General features: G+C 48.7%; 2 protein-coding genes across 4 annotated transcripts in view; both read right to left on the reverse strand.

Moving 5' to 3' along the window:
• Window positions 1-19,699, reverse strand: part of AP1S1 (adaptor related protein complex 1 subunit sigma 1) — a 339,237-nt gene that overhangs the window by 127,182 nt on the left and 192,356 nt on the right. The gene's annotated exons all lie outside the window — the stretch shown is intronic.
• Window positions 7,748-9,444, reverse strand: LOC126950928 (mucin-17-like). Its single transcript, XM_050784852.1, has 2 exons — window positions 8,305-9,444; window positions 7,748-7,798 (listed from the first exon to the last, which is right to left on the reverse strand). The coding sequence occupies exons 1-2, from the start codon at window positions 9,442-9,444 to the stop codon at window positions 7,748-7,750; spliced, it is 1,191 nt and encodes a 396-aa protein (XP_050640809.1).

Genomic DNA, 19,699 nt, shown 5'->3' on the forward strand with positions numbered 1-19,699 from the left:
GATAGAAGTGGTCACAGGTGTGCTGATATCAACAGAAGGTGTTGAAACGGTGCTACCCTCAGAACTGGTCAGACTGGTGGTGCTGACAGGAATAGTTGCTAATGGAGTGCTTCCTTCACTAGGAGTAGGGATTGGCATGGTGGTGATTTCAGGGGTTGTAGGTGATGAACTGATGTGGGTAGAAGTGGTTGCAGGTGTGGTGGTGTCAACAGAAAGTGTTGAAAGGGTGCTGCCCTCAGAACTGGTCACACGTGTGGTGCTGACAGGAATAGTTGTTAATGGAGTGCTTCCTTCACTAGGAGTAGAGATTGGCATGGTGATGACTTCAGGAGTTGTAGGAGATGAACTGATGTGGGTAGAAGTGGTCACAGGTGTGCTGGTGTCAACAGGAGGTGTTGAAGGTGTGCTAGGATCAGAAATGGTCTCTGAGGTGGTGCTGACAGGCAAAATTGTTAATGGAGTGCTTCCTTCACTAGGAGTCAAGTTTGGCATACTGGTATCTTCAGGAGTTGTAGGAGATGAACTGACTTGGGTAGAAGTGGTCACAGATGTGCTGGTGTAAACTGAAGGTGTTGAAAGCATGCTATCCGCAGAACTGGTCACAGGTGTGATGCTGACAGGAATAGTTGTTAATGGAGTGCTTCCTTCACTAGGAGTCAAGATTGGCATGGTGGTGACTTCAGGAGTGGTAGGAGATGAACTGACTTGGGTAGAAGTGGTCACAGGTGTGCTGGTGTCAACAGAAGGGGTTGAAAGCATGCTGCCCACAGAACTGGTCACACGTGTGGTGCTGACAGGAATAGTTGTTAATGGAGTGCTTCCTTCACTAGGAGTCGAGGTTGCCATAGTGGTACCTTCAGGAGTTGTAGTAGATGAACTGATTTGGGTAGAAGTGGTCACAGGTATGCTGGTGTCAACAGAAGGTGTTGAAAGGGTGCTGCCCTCAGAACTGGTCACATGTGTGGTGCTGACAGGAATAGTTGTTAATTGAGTGCTTCGTACACTAGGAGTAGAGATTGGCATGGTGGTGACTTCAGGAGTTGTAGGAGATGAACTGACTCTTGTAGAAGTGGTCACAGGTGTGCTGGTGTCAACAGGAGGTGTTGAAGGTGTGCTAGGATCAGAAAGGGTCACCGATGTGGTGCTGACAGGCAAAATTGTTAATGGAGTGCTTCCTTCACTAGGAGTCGAGATTGGTATACTGGTACCTTCAGGAGTTGTAGGAGATGAACTGACTTGGGTAGAAGTGGTCCCAGGTGTGCTAGTGTCAACAGAAGGTATTGAAAGGGTGCTGCCCTCAGAACTGGTCACACGTGTGGTGCTGACAGGCAAAATTGTTAATGGAGTGCTTCCTTCACTAGGAGTCGAGATTGGCATACTATTACCTTCAGGAGTTGTAGGAGATGAACTGATTTGAATAGAAGTGGTCCCAGGTGTGCTGGTTTCAACAGAAGGTGTTGAAAGGGTGCTACCCTGAGAACTGGTCACACGTGTAGTGCTGACAGGAATAGTGGTTAATGGAGTGCTTCCTTCACTAGGAGTAGAGATTGGCATGGTGGTGACTTCAGGAGTTGTAGGAGATGAACTGACTTGGGTAGAAGTTGTCACAGATGTGCTGGTGTAAACTGAAGGTGTTGAAAGCATGCTGTCCGCAGAACTCGTCACAGGTGTGGTGCTGACAGGAATAGTTGTTAATGGAGTGCTTCCTTCACTAGGAGTCGAGGTTGCCATACTGGTACCTTCAGGAGTTGTAGCAGATGAACTGACTTGCATAGAAGTGGTCACAGGTGTGCTGGTGTCAACAGAAGGTGTTGAAAGGGTGCTGCCCTCAGAACTGGTCACATGTGTGGTGCTGACAGGAATAGTTGTTAATGGAGTGCTTCGTACACTAGGAGTTGAGATTGGCATGGTGGTGACTTCAGGAATGGTAGGAGATGAAGTGACTCGTGTAGAAGTGGTCACAGGTGTGCTGATGTCAACAGAAGGTGTTGAAATGGTGCTACCCTCAGAACTGGTCAGACTAGTAGTGCTGACAGGAATAGTTGCTAATGGAGTGCTTCCTTCACTAGGAGTAGGGATTGGCATGGTGGTGATTTCAGGAGTTGTAGCAGATGAACTGACGTGGGTAGAAGTGGTCACAGGTGTGCTGGTGTCAACAGGAGGTGTTGAAGGTGTGCTAGGATCAGAAATGGTCTCCGATGTGGTGCTGACAGGCAAAATTGTTAATGGAGTGCTTCCTTCACCAGGAGTCGAGATTGGCATACCTTCAGGAGTTGTAGGAGATGAACTGACTTGCGTAGAAGTGGTCATAGGTGTGCTGGTGTCAACAGAAGGTGTTGAAAGGGTGCTGCCCTCAGAACTGGTCACATGTGTGGTGCTGACAGGAATAGTGGTTAATGGAGTGCTTTCTTCACTAGGTGTAGAGATTGGCATGGTGGTGACTTCAGGAGTTGTAGGAGATGAACTGACGTGAGTAGAAGTGGTCGCAGGTGTGGTGGTGTCAACAGAAACTGTTGAAAGGGTGCTGCCCTCAGAACCGGTCACAGGTTTGGTGCTGACAGGAATAGTTGTTAATGGAGTGCTTCCTTCACTAGGAGTCGAGATTGGCATGGTGTTGACTTCAGGAGTTGTAGGAGATGAACTGACGTGGGTATAAGTGGTCACAGGTGTGCTGGTGTCAACAGGAGGTGTTGAAGGTGTGCTAGGATCAGAAATGGTCTCCGATGTGGTGCTGACAGGCAAAATTGTTAATGGAGTGCTTCCTTCACCAGGAGTCGAGATTGGCATACTGGTATCTTCAGGAGTTGTAGGAGATGAACTGACTTGGGTAGAAGTGGTCACAGGTGTGCTGGTGTCAACAGAAGGTATTGAAAGGGTGCTGCCCTCAGAACTGGTCACACGTGTGGTGCTGACAGGAATAGTTGTTAATGGAGTGCTTCCTTCACTAGGAGTAGAGATTGGCATGGTGGTGACTTCAGGAGTGGTAGGAGATGAACTGACTTGGGTGGAAGTGGTCACAGGTGTGCTGGTGTCAACAGAAGGTGTTGAATGGGTGCTAACCTGAGACCTGGTCACACGTGTGGTGCTGACAGGACTAGTGGTTAATGGAGTGCTTCCTTCACTAGGAGTAGAGATTGGCATGGTGGTTACTTCAGGAGTCGTAGGAGATGCATTGACTTGGATAGAAGTGGTCACAGGTGTGCTGGTGTCAGCAGAAGGTGTTGAGAGGGTACTGCCCTCAGAACTGGTCCCACGTGTGGTGCTGAGAGGAATAGTTGTTAATGGAGTGCTTCTGTCACTAGGAGTAGAGATTGGCATGGTGGTGACTTCAGGAGTTGTAGGAGATGAACTGACTTGGGTAGAAGTGGTCACAGATGTGCTGGTGTCAATCGAAGGTGTTGAAAGCATGTTGCCTGCAGAACTAGTCACAGGTGTGGTGTTGACAGGAATAGTTGTTAATGGAGTGCTTCCTTCACTAGGATTCGAGGTTGGAATACTGGTACCTTCAGGAGTTGTAGCAGATGAACTGACTTGGATAGAAGTGGTCACAGGTGTGCTGGTGTCAACAGAAGGTGTTGAAAGGGTGCTGCCCTCATAACTGGCCACACGTGTGGTGCTGACAGGAATAGTTGTTAATGGAGTGCTTCCTTCACTAGGTGTAGAGATTGGCATGGTGGTGACTTCAGGAGTTGTAGGAGATGAACTGACTTGGGTAGAAGTGGTCACAAATGTGTTGGTGTCAACCGAAGGTGTTGAAAGCATGCTGCCCGCAGAACTAGTCACACGTGTGGTGCTGACAGAAATAGTTGTTAATGGAGTGCTTCCAACACTAGAAGTTGAGAATGGCATGGTGGTGACTTCAGGAGTGGTAGGAGATGAACTGACGCTGGTAGAAGTGGTGACAGGTGTGCTGGTGTCTACAGAAAGTGTTGAACAGGTGCTGCCCTCAGAACTGGTCACATGTGTGGTACTGACAGGAATAGTTGTTAATGGAGTGTTTCCTTCACTAGGAGTCGAGGTTGGAATACTGGTACCTTCAGGAGTTGTAGCAGATGAACTGACTTGGATAGAAGTGGTCACAGATGTGCTGGTGTCAACAGAAGGTGTTGAAAGCATGCTGCCCGCAGAACTGGTCACACGTGTGGTGCTAACAGAAATAGTTGTTAATGGGGTGCTTCCTTCACTAGGAGTCGAGATTGGCATCCTGGTCCCTTCAGGAGTTGTAGGAGATGAACTGACTTGGATAGAAGTAGTCAGAGGTGTGCTGGTGTCAACAGGAGGTGTTGAAGGTGTGTTAGGATCAGAAATGGTCACCGATATGTTGCTGACAGGCATAATTGTTAATGGAGTGCTTCCTTCACTAGGAGTTGATATTGGCATGGTGATAACTTCAGGAATTGTATTAGTTGAACTAGCCTGAGTAGAAGTAGTCACAGGTGTGCTGGTGTCAACAGAAAGTGTGGAAGGTGTGCTAGCCTCAGAACTGGTCACATGTGTGCTGCTGAGGGGCATAGTTGTTAATGAAGTGCTTCCTTCACTTGGAGTAGACTTAAGAATAGTGGTGAACTGAAGAGTTGCTGGAGATGAACTGGCTTGAGTAGAAGTGGTAACAAGAGTTTTGGAGCCAAAAGGAGTTGTTGAAAGGGTGCTAGCCTCAGAAATGGTCACTGGCGTGGGGTTGACAGTAATACTTGTTAATCCAGTGCTTTCTCCACTAGGAGTTGAGGTTGACATGCTGGTACCTTCAGCACTTGTAGGAGATGAATTAGCTTCAGTAAAAGTGGTCACAGGTTTGATGGTGTTAACAGGAGATGTAGAAAGGGTGCTAGGCCGAGAACTGGCCACCGGCGTGGTACCGAAAGGCACAGCTGTCAATGGAGTGTTTCCTTCACTGGTAGGTGAGATTGGCATGCTGGTACCTCCAGCAGTTGCAGGAGATGAACTGGCTTCAGAGGAAGTAGTGACAGGTGTGCTGGTGTCAACAGGAGTTGTTGAAAGGGTGCTAGCCTCAAAACTGGATGCCAGACTGGTGCTGACAGGTATACTTGTCAATGGAGTGCTTCCTTGCCTAGGAGTTGAGGTTGGTATGCTGGTAACTTCAGCAGTTGTAGGGGAAGAATTGGATTCAGTTGAAGTGGTCACAGGTGTGCTGGTGTCAACAGGACTTGTTGAAAGGGTGCTAGCCTCAGAATTGACCAGCAGCTTGGTGCTGACAGGCATACTTGTTACTGGAGTGCTTCCTTCACTAGGAGATGAGGTTGACATGCTGGTACCTTCGCCAGTTGTAGCAGATGAAGTGGCTTCAGTAGAAGTGGTCACAGGAGTGTTGAAGTCAACAGGAGTGGTTGCAAAAGTGTCAACCTCAGAACTGGCCAGCAGTGTGGTACTGACAGGTATACTTGTTAATGGAGTGCTTCCTTGACTAGCAGTTGAGGTTGGCATGCTGGTACCTTCAGTAGTTGTAGGAGATGAACCGGCTTCAGTCGAAGTGGTCACAGGTGTGCTGGTGTGAACAGGAGTTGTTGAAAGGGTGCTAGCCTCAGAACTGGCCACCTGCGTGGTGCCCACTGTCATACTTGTTAATGGAGTGCTTCCTTCACGAGGAGTTGAGGTTGGCATGCTGGTACCTATGGCAGTTGTAGATGAACTGGCTTCAGTAGAAATGGTAACAGATGTGTTGGTGTCAACAGGAGATGTTGAAAGGGTGCTAGCCTCAGAACTGGCCACCGGCCTGGTGCTGACAGGCACACCTGTTACTGGAGTGCTTCCTTGACTAGGAGTTGAGGTTGGCATGCTCGTACCTTCAGGTGTTGTAGGAGATGAACTGGCTTCAGCTGAAGTGGTCACAGGTGAGCTGTTGTCAACAGGAGTTGTTGAAAGGGTGCTAGCCTCAGAACTGGCCTGTGGTGTCATGCTGACAGGTATACTTGTGAATGGAGTGCTTCCTTCACTAGGTGATGAGGTTGGCATCGTGGTACCTTCAGCAATTGTAGGAGATGAACTGGCTTCAGTAGCAATGATCACAGGTTTGTTTGTTTCAACAGAGGTAGATGAAAGGGTGCTAGACTCTGAATTGGCCACTGGTGAGGTGCTGAGAGGCATACTTGTCAATGGAGTGCTTCCTTCACTAGGAATTGAGGTTGGCATGCTAGTAGCTTCAGCAATTGTAGTAGAAGAACTGGCTTCACTAGAAGTGGTCACAGGAAAGTAGGAGTCAACAGGAGTTGTTGAAAGGGTGCTAGCCTCAGAACTGGCCACCAGTGTGGTGCCCAATGACATAGTTGTTACTGGAGTGCTTCCTCGACTAGGAGTTGAGGTTGGCATGCGGGTACCTTCAGCACTTGTACGAGATGAACTGGCTTCAGTAGAAATGGTCACAGGTATGCTGGTGTCAACAGGAGTTGTTGAATGGGTGCTGGCCTCAGAACTCGCAGGCAGCGTGGTGCCGACAGGCATAATTGTTACTGGAGTGCTTCTTACACTGGGAGATGAGATTTTCATGCTGGTACCTTCAGAAGTTGTAGCTAAACTGGCTTGAGTAGAAATTATCACAGTTGTGCCAGTGACAACAGGAGTTGCTGAAAGGTTGCTAGCCTCAGAACTGGACAGTGGCGTGGTGCTGACAGGCATACTTGTTAATGGAGTGCTTCCTTCACTAGGAGGTGAGGATGGCATGCTCGTGCCTTCAGCAGTTGTAGGAGATGAACTGGCTACAGTTGAAGTGCTCAAGGGTGTGCTGGTGTCAACAGGAGTTGTTGAAAGGGTGCTAGCCTCAGAACTGGCCACCTGCGTGGTGCCCACTGTCATACTTGTTAATGGAGTGCTTCCTTCACGAGGAGTTGAGGTTGGCATGCTGGTACCTTCAGAAGTTCTAGGAGATGAACTGGCTACAGTTGAAGTGGTCAAGGGTGTGCTGGTGTCAACAGGAGTTGTTGAAAGGGTGCTAGCCTCAGAACTGGCCTGCAGTGTGGTGCTGACAGGTATACTTGTGAATGGAGTGCTTCCTTCACTGGGAGGTGAGGTTGGCATGATAGTACCTTCAGCAATTGTAGGAGGTGAAGTGGCTTCAGTAGCAATGATGACAGGTTTGCTCGTGTCAACAGAGGTTGTTGAAAGGGTGCTAGCCTCAGAACTGGCCACTGTTGTGGTGTTGAGAGGCATACTTGTCAATGGAGTGCTTCCTTCACTAGGAATTGAGGTTGGCATGCTAGTAGCTTCAGCAATTGTAGTAGAAGAACTGACTTGACTAGAAATGGTCACAGCAATGCTGGAGTCAACAGGAGTTGTTGAAAGGGTGGTAGCCTCAGAACTGGCCACCGGTGTGGTGCCCAATGTCATAAATGTTACTGGAGTGTTTCCTTGACTAGGAGTTGAGGTTGGCATGCTGGTACCCTCAGCACTAGTATGAGATGAACTGGCTGCAGTAGAAATGGTAGCAGGTATGCTCGTGTCAACAGGAGTTGTTGCATGGGTGCTGGCCTCAGAACTGGACAGTGGCGTGGTGCTGACGGGCATACTTGTCAATGGAGTGCTTACTTCACTAGGAGGTGAGGTTGGCATGCTGGTAGCTTTGCCAGTCGTAGGAGATGAGCTGACTTCAGTAGAAGTGATCACAGGGGTGCTGGCATCAACAGGAGTTGTTGAAAAGGTGCTAGCCTCAGAACTGGCCACCTGCGTGGTGCCCACTGTCATACTTGTTAATGGAGTGCTACCTTGACTAGGAGTTGAGGTTGGCATGCTCGTGCCTTCAGCAGTTGTAGGAGATGAACTGGCTACAGTTGAAGTAGTCAACGGTGTGCTGGTGTCAATAGGAGTTGGTGAAAGGGTGCTAGCCTCAGAAATGGCCACCGGCGTGGAGCCCACTGTCATACTTGTTAATGGAGTGCTTCCTTCACGAGGAGTTGAGGTTGGCATGCTGGTACCTTCAGAAGTTCTAGGAGATGAACTGGCTGCAGTTGAAGTCGTCACTGGTGAGCTGGTGTCAACAGGAGTTGTTGAAAGGGTGCTAGCCTCAGAACTGGCCTGCAGTGTGGTGCTGACAGGTATACTTGTGAATGGAGTGCTTCCTTCATTGGGAGGTGAGATTGGCCTGCTGGTACCTTCAGCAATTGTAGGAGTTGAAGTGGCTTCGGTAGCAATGATGACAGGTTTGCTCGTGTCAACAGAGGTTGTTGAAAGGGTGCTAGCCTCAGAACTGGCCACTGACATGGTGCTGAGAGGAATATTTGTCAATGGAGTGCTTCCTTCACTAGGAATTGAGGTTGGCATGCTAGTAGCTTCAGCAATTGTACTAGAAGAACTGACCTGACTAGAAGTGGTCACAGCAATATTTGAGTCAGTAGGAGTTGTTGAAAAGGTGGTAGCCTCAGAACTGGCCACCGGTGTGGTGCCTAATGTCATAATTGTTACTGGAGTGCTTCCTGGACTAAGAGTTGAGGTTGACATGCTGGTACCCTCAGCACCTGTACGAGACGAAGTGGCTGCAGTAGAAATGGTCACAGGTATGCTGCTGTCAACAGCAGTTGTTTCATGGGTGCTGGCCTCAGAACTGGCAGGCAGCATGGTGCTGACAGGCATAATTGTTCCTGGAGTGCTTCCTTCAATGGGAGGTGAGGTTTTCATGCTGGTACCTTCAGCAGTTGTAGCTGAACTGGCTTGAGTAGAAATGATCACAGTTGTGCCAGTGACAACAGGAGTTGCTGAAAGGTTACTAGCCTCAGAAATGGACAGTGGCGTGGTGCTGACAGGCATACTTGTTAATGGGGTGCTTGCTTCACTAGGAGGTGAGGTTGGCATGCTGGTAACTTTGCCAGTTGTAGCAGATGAACTGGCTTCAGTAGAAGTGATCACAGGGGTGCTGGAGTCAACAGGAGTTGTTGAAAAGGTGCTAGCCTCAGAACTGGCCACCTGCGTGGTGCCCACTGTCATACTTGATAATGGAGTGCTTCCTTGACTAGGAGTTGAGGTTGGCATGCTCGTGCCTTCAGCAGTTGTAGGAGATGAACTGGCTACAGTTGAAGTGGTCAAGGGTGTGCTGGTGTGAACAGGAGTTGTTGAAAGGGTGCTAGCCTCAGAACTGGCCACCTGCGTGGTGCCCACTGTCATACTTGTTAATGGAGTGCTTCCTTCACGAGGAGTTGAGGTTGGCATGCTGGTACCTTCAGAAGTTCTAGGAGATGAACTGGCTGCAGTTGAAGTCGTCACTGGTGAGCTGGTGTCAACAGGAGTTGTTGAAAGGGTGCTAGCCTGAGAACTGGCCTGCAGTGTGGTGCTGACAGGTATACTTGTGAATGGAGTGCTTCCTTCATTGGGAGGTGAGGTTGGCCTGCTGGTACCTTCAGCAATTGTAGGAGGTGAAGTGGCTTCAGTAGCAGTGATGACAGGTTTGCTCTTGTCAACAGAGGTTGTTGAAAGGGTGCTAGCCTCAGAACTGGCCACTGACATGGTGCTGAGAGGAATATTTGTCAATGGAGTGCTTCCTTCACTAGGAATTGAGGTTGGCATGCTAGTAGCTTCAGCAATTGTACTAGAAGAACTGACCTGACTAGAAGTGGTCACAGCAATATTTGAGTCAGTAGGAGTTGTTGAAAAGGTGGTAGCCTCAGAACTGGCCACCGGTGTGGTGCCTAATGTCATAATTGTTACTGGAGTGCTTCCTGGACTAAGAGTTGAGGTTGACATGCTGGTACCCTCAGCACCTGTACGAGACGAAGTGGCTGCAGTAGAAATGGTCACAGGTATGCTGCTGTCAACAGCAGTTGTTTCATGGGTGCTGGCCTCAGAACTGGCAGGCAGCATGGTGCTGACAGGCATAATTGTTCCTGGAGTGCTTCCTTCAATGGGAGGTGAGGTTTTCATGCTGGTACCTTCAGCAGTTGTAGCTGAACTGGCTTGAGTAGAAATGATCACAGTTGTGCCAGTGACAACAGGAGTTGCTGAAAGGTTACTAGCCTCAGAAATGGACAGTGGCGTGGTGCTGACAGGCATACTTGTTAATGGGGGGTGCTTGCTTCACTAGGAGGTGAGGTTGGCATGCTGGTAACTTTGCCAGTTGTAGCAGATGAACTGGCTTCAGTAGAAGTGATCACAGGGGTGCTGGAGTCAACAGGAGTTGTTGAAAAGGTGCTAGCCTCAGAACTGGCCACCTGCGTGGTGCCCACTGTCATACTTGATAATGGAGTGCTTCCTTGACTAGGAGTTGAGGTTGGCATGCTCGTGCCTTCAGCAGTTGTAGGAGATGAACTGGCTACAGTTGAAGTGGTCAAGGGTGTGCTGGTGTGAACAGGAGTTGTTGAAAGGGTGCTAGCCTCAGAACTGGCCACCTGCGTGGTGCCCACTGTCATACTTGTTAATGGAGTGCTTCCTTCACGAGGAGTTGAGGTTGGCATGCTGGTACCTTCAGAAGTTCTAGGAGATGAACTGGCTGCAGTTGAAGTCGTCACTGGTGAGCTGGTGTCAACAGGAGTTGTTGAAAGGGTGCTAGCCTGAGAACTGGCCTGCAGTGTGGTGCTGACAGGTATACTTGTGAATGGAGTGCTTCCTTCATTGGGAGGTGAGGTTGGCCTGCTGGTACCTTCAGCAATTGTAGGAGGTGAAGTGGCTTCAGTAGCAGTGATGACAGGTTTGCTCTTGTCAACAGAGGTTGTTGAAAGGGTGCTAGCCTCAGAACTGGCCACTGACATGGTGCTGAGAGGAATATTTGTCAATGGAGTGCTTCCTTCACTAGGAATTGAGGTTGGCATGCTAGTAGCTTCAGCAATTGTACTAGAAGAACTGACCTGACTAGAAGTGGTCACAGCAATATTTGAGTCAGTAGGAGTTGTTGAAAAGGTGGTAGCCTCAGAACTGGCCACCGGTGTGGTGCCTAATGTCATAATTGTTACTGGAGTGCTTCCTGGACTAAGAGTTGAGGTTGACATGCTGGTACCCTCAGCACCTGTACGAGACGAAGTGGCTGCAGTAGAAATGGTCACAGGTATGCTGCTGTCAACAGCAGTTGTTTCATGGGTGCTGGCCTCAGAACTGGCAGGCAGCATGGTGCTGACAGGCATAATTGTTCCTGGAGTGCTTCCTTCAATGGGAGGTGAGGTTTTCATGCTGGTACCTTCAGCAGTTGTAGCTGAACTGGCTTGAGTAGAAATGATCACAGTTGTGCCAGTGACAACAGGAGTTGCTGAAAGGTTACTAGCCTCAGAAATGGACAGTGGCGTGGTGCTGACAGGCATACTTGTTAATGGGGTGCTTGCTTCACTAGGAGGTGAGGTTGGCATGCTGGTAACTTTGCCAGTTGTAGCAGATGAACTGGCTTCAGTAGAAGTGATCACAGGGGTGCTGGAGTCAACAGGAGTTGTTGAAAAGGTGCTAGCCTCAGAACTGGCCACCTGCGTGGTGCCCACTGTCATACTTGATAATGGAGTGCTTCCTTGACTAGGAGTTGAGGTTGGCATGCTCGTGCCTTCAGCAGTTGTAGGAGATGAACTGGCTACAGTTGAAGTGGTCAAGGGTGTGCTGGTGTGAACAGGAGTTGTTGAAAGGGTGCTAGCCTCAGAACTGGCCACCTGCGTGGTGCCCACTGTCATACTTGTTAATGGAGTGCTTCCTTCACGAGGAGTTGAGGTTGGCATGCTGGTACCTTCAGAAGTTCTAGGAGATGAACTGGCTGCAGTTGAAGTCGTCACTGGTGAGCTGGTGTCAACAGGAGTTGTTGAAAGGGTGCTAGCCTGAGAACTGGCCTGCAGTGTGGTGCTGACAGGTATACTTGTGAATGGAGTGCTTCCTTCATTGGGAGGTGAGGTTGGCCTGCTGGTACCTTCAGCAATTGTAGGAGGTGAAGTGGCTTCAGTAGCAGTGATGACAGGTTTGCTCTTGTCAACAGAGGTTGTTGAAAGGGTGCTAGCCTCAGAACTGGCCACTGACATGGTGCTGAGAGGAATATTTGTCAATGGAGTGCTTCCTTCACTAGGAATTGAGGTTGGCATGCTAGTAGCTTCAGCAATTGTACTAGAAGAACTGACCTGACTAGAAGTGGTCACAGCAATATTTGAGTCAGTAGGAGTTGTTGAAAAGGTGGTAGCCTCAGAACTGGCCACCGGTGTGGTGCCTAATGTCATAATTGTTACTGGAGTGCTTCCTGGACTAAGAGTTGAGGTTGACATGCTGGTACCCTCAGCACTTGTACGAGACGAAGTGGCTGCAGTAGAAATGGTCACAGGTATGCTGCTGTCAACAGCAGTTGTTTCATGGGTGCTGGCCTCAGAACTGGCAGGCAGCATGGTGCTGACAGGCATAATTGTTCCTGGAGTGCTTCCTTCAATGGGAGGTGAGGTTTTCATGCTGGTACCTTCAGCAGTTGTAGCTGAACTGGCTTGAGTAGAAATGATCACAGTTGTGCCAGTGACAACAGGAGTTGCTGAAAGGTTACTAGCCTCAGAAATGGACAGTGGCGTGGTGCTGACAGGCATACTTGTTAATGGGGTGCTTGCTTCACTAGGAGGTGAGGTTGGCATGCTGGTAACTTTGCCAGTTGTAGCAGATGAACTGGCTTCAGTAGAAGTGATCACAGGGGTGCTGGAGTCAACAGGAGTTGTTGAAAAGGTGCTAGCCTCAGAACTGGCCACCTGCGTGGTGCCCACTGTCATACTTGATAATGGAGTGCTTCCTTGACTAGGAGTTGAGGTTGGCATGCTCGTGCCTTCAGCAGTTGTAGGAGATGAACTGGCTACAGTTGAAGTGGTCAAGGGTGTGCTGGTGTGAACAGGAGTTGTTGAAAGGGTGCTAGCCTCAGAACTGGCCACCTGCGTGGTGCCCACTGTCATACTTGTTAATGGAGTGCTTCCTTCACGAGGAGTTGAGGTTGGCATGCTGGTACCTTCAGAAGTTCTAGGAGATGAACTGGCTGCAGTTGAAGTCGTCACTGGTGAGCTGGTGTCAACAGGAGTTGTTGAAAGGGTGCTAGCCTGAGAACTGGCCTGCAGTGTGGTGCTGACAGGTATACTACTTGTGAATGGAGTGCTTCCTTCATTGGGAGGTGAGGTTGGCCTGCTGGTACCTTCAGCAATTGTAGGAGGTGAAGTGGCTTCAGTAGCAGTGATGACAGGTTTGCTCTTGTCAACAGAGGTTGTTGAAAGGGTGCTAGCCTCAGAACTGGCCACTGACATGGTGCTGAGAGGAATATTTGTCAATGGAGTGCTTCCTTCACTAGGAATTGAGGTTGGCATGCTAGTAGCTTCAGCAATTGTACTAGAAGAACTGACCTGACTAGAAGTGGTCACAGCAATATTTGAGTCAGTAGGAGTTGTTGAAAAGGTGGTAGCCTCAGAACTGGCCACCGGTGTGGTGCCTAATGTCATAATTGTTACTGGAGTGCTTCCTGGACTAAGAGTTGAGGTTGACATGCTGGTACCCTCAGCACTTGTACGAGACGAAGTGGCTGCAGTAGAAATGGTCACAGGTATGCTGCTGTCAACAGCAGTTGTTTCATGGGTGCTGGCCTCAGAACTGGCAGGCAGCATGGTGCTGACAGGCATAATTGTTCCTGGAGTGCTTCCTTCAATGGGAGGTGAGGTTTTCATGCTGGTACCTTCAGCAGTTGTAGCTGAACTGGCTTGAGTAGAAATGATCACAGTTGTGCCAGTGACAACAGGAGTTGCTGAAAGGTTACTAGCCTCAGAAATGGACAGTGGCGTGGTGCTGACAGGCATACTTGTTAATGGGGTGCTTGCTTCACTAGGAGGTGAGGTTGGCATGCTGGTAACTTTGCCAGTTGTAGCAGATGAACTGGCTTCAGTAGAAGTGATCACAGGGGTGCTGGAGTCAACAGGAGTTGTTGAAAAGGTGCTAGCCTCAGAACTGGCCACCTGCGTGGTGCCCACTGTCATACTTGATAATGGAGTGCTTCCTTGACTAGGAGTTGAGGTTGGCATGCTCGTGCCTTCAGCAGTTGTAGGAGATGAACTGGCTACAGTTGAAGTGGTCAAGGGTGTGCTGGTGTGAACAGGAGTTGTTGAAAGGGTGCTAGCCTCAGAACTGGCCACCTGCGTGGTGCCCACTGTCATACTTGTTAATGGAGTGCTTCCTTCACGAGGAGTTGAGGTTGGCATGCTGGTACCTTCAGAAGTTCTAGGAGATGAACTGGCTGCAGTTGAAGTCGTCACTGGTGAGCTGGTGTCAACAGGAGTTGTTGAAAGGGTGCTAGCCTGAGAACTGGCCTGCAGTGTGGTGCTGACAGGTATACTTGTGAATGGAGTGCTTCCTTCATTGGGAGGTGAGGTTGGCCTGCTGGTACCTTCAGCAATTGTAGGAGGTGAAGTGGCTTCAGTAGCAGTGATGACAGGTTTGCTCTTGTCAACAGAGGTTGTTGAAAGGGTGCTAGCCTCAGAACTGGCCACTGACATGGTGCTGAGAGGAATATTTGTCAATGGAGTGCTTCCTTCACTAGGAATTGAGGTTGGCATGCTAGTAGCTTCAGCAATTGTACTAGAAGAACTGACCTGACTAGAAGTGGTCACAGCAATATTTGAGTCAGTAGGAGTTGTTGAAAAGGTGGTAGCCTCAGAACTGGCCACCGGTGTGGTGCCTAATGTCATAATTGTTACTGGAGTGCTTCCTGGACTAAGAGTTGAGGTTGACATGCTGGTACCCTCAGCACTTGTACGAGACGAAGTGGCTGCAGTAGAAATGGTCACAGGTATGCTGCTGTCAACAGCAGTTGTTTCATGGGTGCTGGCCTCAGAACTGGCAGGCAGCATGGTGCTGACAGGCATAATTGTTCCTGGAGTGCTTCCTTCAATGGGAGGTGAGGTTTTCATGCTGGTACCTTCAGCAGTTGTAGCTGAACTGGCTTGAGTAGAAATGATCACAGTTGTGCCAGTGACAACAGGAGTTGCTGAAAGGTTACTAGCCTCAGAAATGGACAGTGGCGTGGTGCTGACAGGCATACTTGTTAATGGGGTGCTTGCTTCACTAGGAGGTGAGGTTGGCATGCTGGTAACTTTGCCAGTTGTAGCAGATGAACTGGCTTCAGTAGAAGTGATCACAGGGGTGCTGGAGTCAACAGGAGTTGTTGAAAAGGTGCTAGCCTCAGAACTGGCCACCTGCGTGGTGCCTACTGTCATACTTGATAATGGAGTGCTTCCTTGACTAGGAGTTGAGGTTGGCATGCTCGTGCCTTCAGCAGTTGTAGGAGATGAACTGGCTACAGTTGAAGTGGTCAAGGGTGTGCTGGTGTGAACAGGAGTTGTTGAAAGGGTGCTAGCCTCAGAACTGGCCACCTGCGTGGTGCCCACTGTCATACTTGTTAATGGAGTGCTTCCTTCACGAGGAGTTGAGGTTGGCATGCTGGTACCTTCAGAAGTTCTAGGAGATGAACTGGCTGCAGTTGAAGTCGTCACTGGTGAGCTGGTGTCAACAGGAGTTGTTGAAAGGGTGCTAGCCTGAGAACTGGCCTGCAGTGTGGTGCTGACAGGTATACTTGTGAATGGAGTGCTTCCTTCACTGAGAGGTGAGGTTGGCCTGCTGGTACCTTCAGCAATTGTAGGAGGTGAAGTGGCTTCAGTAGCAGTGATGACAGGCTTGCTCTTGTCAACAGAGGTTGTTGAAAGGGTGCTAGCCTCAGAACTGGCCACTGGCGTGGTGTTGAGAGGCATACTTGTCAATGGAGTGCTTCCTTCACTAGGAATTGAGGTTGGCATGCTAGTAGATTTAGCAGTTGTACTAGAAGAACTGACTTGACTAGAAGTGGTCACAGCAATGTTTGAGTCAGCAGGAGATGTTGAAAGGGTGGTAGCCTCAGAACTGGCCACCGGTGTGGTGCTGACTGGCATACTTGTTAATGGAGTGCTTCCTTCACTAGGAGTTGAGATTGGTATGCTGGTACTTTCAACAGTTGTACGAGGTGAACTGGCTTCGGTGGAGATGGTCACAGGGGTGCTGCTGTCCATAGGAGTTGTTGAAAGTGTGTGAGCCACGGAACTGGCCACCAGCGTGGTGCCCACTGTCATACTTGTTAATGGGGTGCTCTCTTCACTAGGAGCTGAGATTGGTATCCCGCTGCTTTCAGCAGTTGTATGAGGTGAACGAGCTTCAGTAGAAGTGGTCACTGGTGTGCTGGTATCAACAGGAATTGTTGAAAGGGTGCCAGCCTCAGAACTGGCAACCGGCGTGTTGCTGACCACCAGACTTTTTAATGGAGTGCTTTCTTCACTAGGAGTTGAGGTTGGCATGCTGGTACCGTCAGCAGCTGTAGGAGATGAACTGGCTTCACTGAAAGTGTTCCCAGGTGTGCTGGTGTCAAGAGGATTTGTCGAAAGGGTGCTAGCCTCAGAACTGGCCACCAGCGTGGTGCTGACAGGCATAATTGTTAATTGAGTGCTTCCTTCACTAGGAGTTGAGGTTGGCATGCTGGAACTTTCAGCAATTGTAGGAGAAGAACTTGCTTCAGTAGAAATGCTCACAGGTGTGCTGGTGTCAACAGGAGTTGTTGAAAGGGTACTAGCCTCAGAAGTGGCCACCGGCGTGGTGCTGACAGGCACAATTGATAATGGAGTACTTCCTTCACTGTCAGTTGATTTGGGCATGGTGGTGCTTTCAGGAATAGTAGGACATGAACTGGCCTGAACAGAAGTGGTCAGAGGTGTGCTCGTATCAACCACAGGTGTTAAAGACGTGCTCGCCTCTGAACTGCTCTGAGGTGCAGTGCTGACCAAATCCGTTGTTGATGAAGTGCTTTCTTCAGTCAGTGTTGACATGCACATGTTGGTGCCTTCGGGCGTTTTAGGAGATGAAGTGTCTTCAGTAGAATCGGGGAAAGGTGTAGTGGCGTCACTGGTAGATTCCGAAGTTTTTATGATTTGTGTTCGTGTCCTCCTGTCACTGGAGACACCAGAAGTGTCTGAATCCACACTGTACTCAATCAAGGTCATCTCAGGGTTGGCGCTGTCTCTCAAAGATATTCCTTGCTCCACGAAGTTTGTAGGTGTTGTACCTATGGTGATGTTCGCCACAGAACCTGTTTAAGATACAATGATGTTTTCTTTAGGAGTTTCTTCGGGTTCTCTATGTCAGGAGTGATTGTTTCAGTTGGGCTTTTTACTGAAAATGTGTTCAGATGAGTGATGTCATTATTCATTTTCAGGATGAAGTGGAATCAGTTTCTCCAGTGTTTTAGTCTCTTCTGCCTTCCCTTCTACACTGTTAGGAATTGAACTCAACCTGAACCCCCTTTCTTCCACAGTCCCTGCTTGGGTGATTCCATGCCTGCCCATAATTCCTGGCCCCAGATCACAAGCCATCACACACTAAAATGTGGCAGCTTCACCAGCCTGGCAGGGGTCGCTCTAGCCCTTTTGCAGGTAAGCCATCTTCCCAGATCTTGGAGTCCGTTGCCTTACCTTTCTCAAAGCTCTGAGACAGCTGCTGGCACTGAGGGTCCCAAAGGTCCCCTTGGGAGATGCACCCTCCTCCATCCCACACAGCCCTGTTCACACTGAGGTCTGAAAGAGACAAAGGGAAGTTAGTTTCCCAGAGTCACGATCCTCCTTCATTCTCTTGAAGCCTCTGAGTCTCTACTCCCTGCCCTGGAAAGTCCCTGGTCCCTGAACCAGCTTGCTGATTTCAGTTCAAAATCAGCCATGAGGATCCTGACCCAGAAAGTAAAGCAAGAAGATGGGGCAGGGGGTTTGCTCCCCAGGCTGGGAGAGGTCCAGCAATGTCAAATTGTGCAGGTGGCATGTGCCCGTAGTTCCAGCACTTTGGGAGGCTGAGGGGAGTGGATCGCTTGAGCCCAGGAGGTCAAGGCTACAGTGAGCTATGATTGCACCACCGCACTCCAGCCTAGGTGACAGAGTGAGACCCTGTCTCTACAAAATTTTATAAAAATTAGCTGGGGATGGTGGCACGCGCCTGTAGTCCCAGCTACTCGGGAGGCTGAGGTGGGAGGATCACTTAAGCCCAGGAGATCATGTTTATAATGAGCTATGATGGCACCACTGCACTCCAGCCTGGGTGACAGAGTGAGACCTTGTCTCTAAAATAAATAAATAAATAAACAAATAAATAAATATTTTTTAAAAGAGAGAATATGACCTGTTAGAATATCATGCTAACAGACTGGGCGTGGTGGCTCATGCCTGTAATCCCAACACTTTGGGAAGCTGAGGCAGGCGGATCACAAGGTCAGGAGTTCGAGACCAGCCTAGCCAATATGGCAAAACCCTGCCTTTACTAAAAACACAAAAATTAGGGCATGGTGGCATGTGCGCCTATAGTGCCAACTGCTTGGGAGGCTGAGGCATAAGAATCACTTGAACCTGGGAGTCAGAGGTTGCAGTGAGCCGAGATCACACCACTGTACTCCAGCCTGGGTGACAGGGCAAGACTCAAAAAAAAAAAAATGCCCACATTGTAATCGCAATTTGAAATATATAAGTGAGTGGTTGGTTTAGATTTGTGATTTTCCATTAGAATCTTGTAAGGTTGTAAACTGTTAAAACATTTAAAAGAATTTAAGATTCAACACATGTAAACATTTAATTAGACTCGTAGAACCATCTACGTGTGGGGAAGTTTTAAAAAATATACATTTAATTTATTAGATTTATGGAATTTCTTAAGTAATCGGGAAGTTTAATTTATGAATTTAATGAAGTTTAATTTATCAATCAGACAACTGAAGTCCTTCAATAGAAAATAAAATGTACCGTCACATATTCTTAGCTAGAAAAATTATTTTAAAAAGACAAGAATGATTCATGCCAGATGTTGTGAATGTTGCCTTGTTTGGTGCTGGGAATTTTTGCATTCCATTTTTCTTTTATTTATTATTATTATTATTTGAGACAGAGTCTCGCTCTGTTAGCCAGGCTGGAGTGCAGTGGCACGATCTCGGCTCACTGCAACCTCTGTCTCCCAGGCTCAAGCAGTTCTCCTGCCTCAGCCTCCCGAGTAGCTGGGATTACATGCACGCGCCACTGCCCGGCTAATTTTTGTATTTTTAGTAGAGACGGGGTTTCACCATGTTGGCCAGGCTCGTCTCAAACTCCTGACCTCAGGTAATCCACCCACCTTGGCCTCCCAAAATGCTGGGATTGCAGGCGTGAGCCACCGTGCCTAGCCAATTATTTAAAAGTTTTTTTTTTTTAGAGACATGGGTCTCACTATGCTGCCCAGGTTGGTCTTAAACTCTGGGCCTCAAGGGATCCTCCTGCCTCAGCCTCCCAAAGTGCTGGCATTACAGGTATGAGTCACCACATCCAGTCCAAAATAGTTTCTGTAACTGTGTTCTGTATGTGCAATAATTCAATAAAAACATGGGAAAAATGTGTATATAAACAAACAGAACTTCTAGAGATAAAAAAAATACACCAGATGGGATTAAGGACAGATTAGACATTGAAGAAGAAAATGAATAATGATGTGAAGGGATGGCAATAGAAACTATCCACATTGAAAGATGTAAAGAAAAAATGAGCCGGGCATGGTAGCTCTTGCCTGTAATCCCAGCACTTTGGGAGGCCGAGATGGGCAGATCACAAGGTCAGGAGTTCGAGACCAGTCTGGCAAATATGGTGAAACCCTGTCTCTACTAAAAATACAAAAATTAGCCGGGCTTGATGGCATACACCTGTAGTCCCAGCTACTCAGGAGGCTGAGGCAGAATAATCACTTGAACCGGGAGGTGGAGTTTGCAGTGAGCTGAGATCAT

Source organism: Macaca thibetana, chromosome 3 (genome assembly GCF_024542745.1).
Source record: "Macaca thibetana thibetana isolate TM-01 chromosome 3, ASM2454274v1, whole genome shotgun sequence".
NCBI lineage: Eukaryota > Metazoa > Chordata > Mammalia > Primates > Cercopithecidae > Macaca > Macaca thibetana.

Coding starts and splice junctions, on each gene's coding strand:
- LOC126950928 (XM_050784852.1), bottom strand. CDS start 9,444: ATGTCAGTGGCCAGTTCTGAGGCTAGCACCCTTTCAACAACCTCTGTT. Junction 7,799..8,304: donor CTGTGACCACTTCTAGTCAG/GTCAGTTCTTCT, acceptor TATTGACACCAG/CACACCGTTGACTACTTCAA.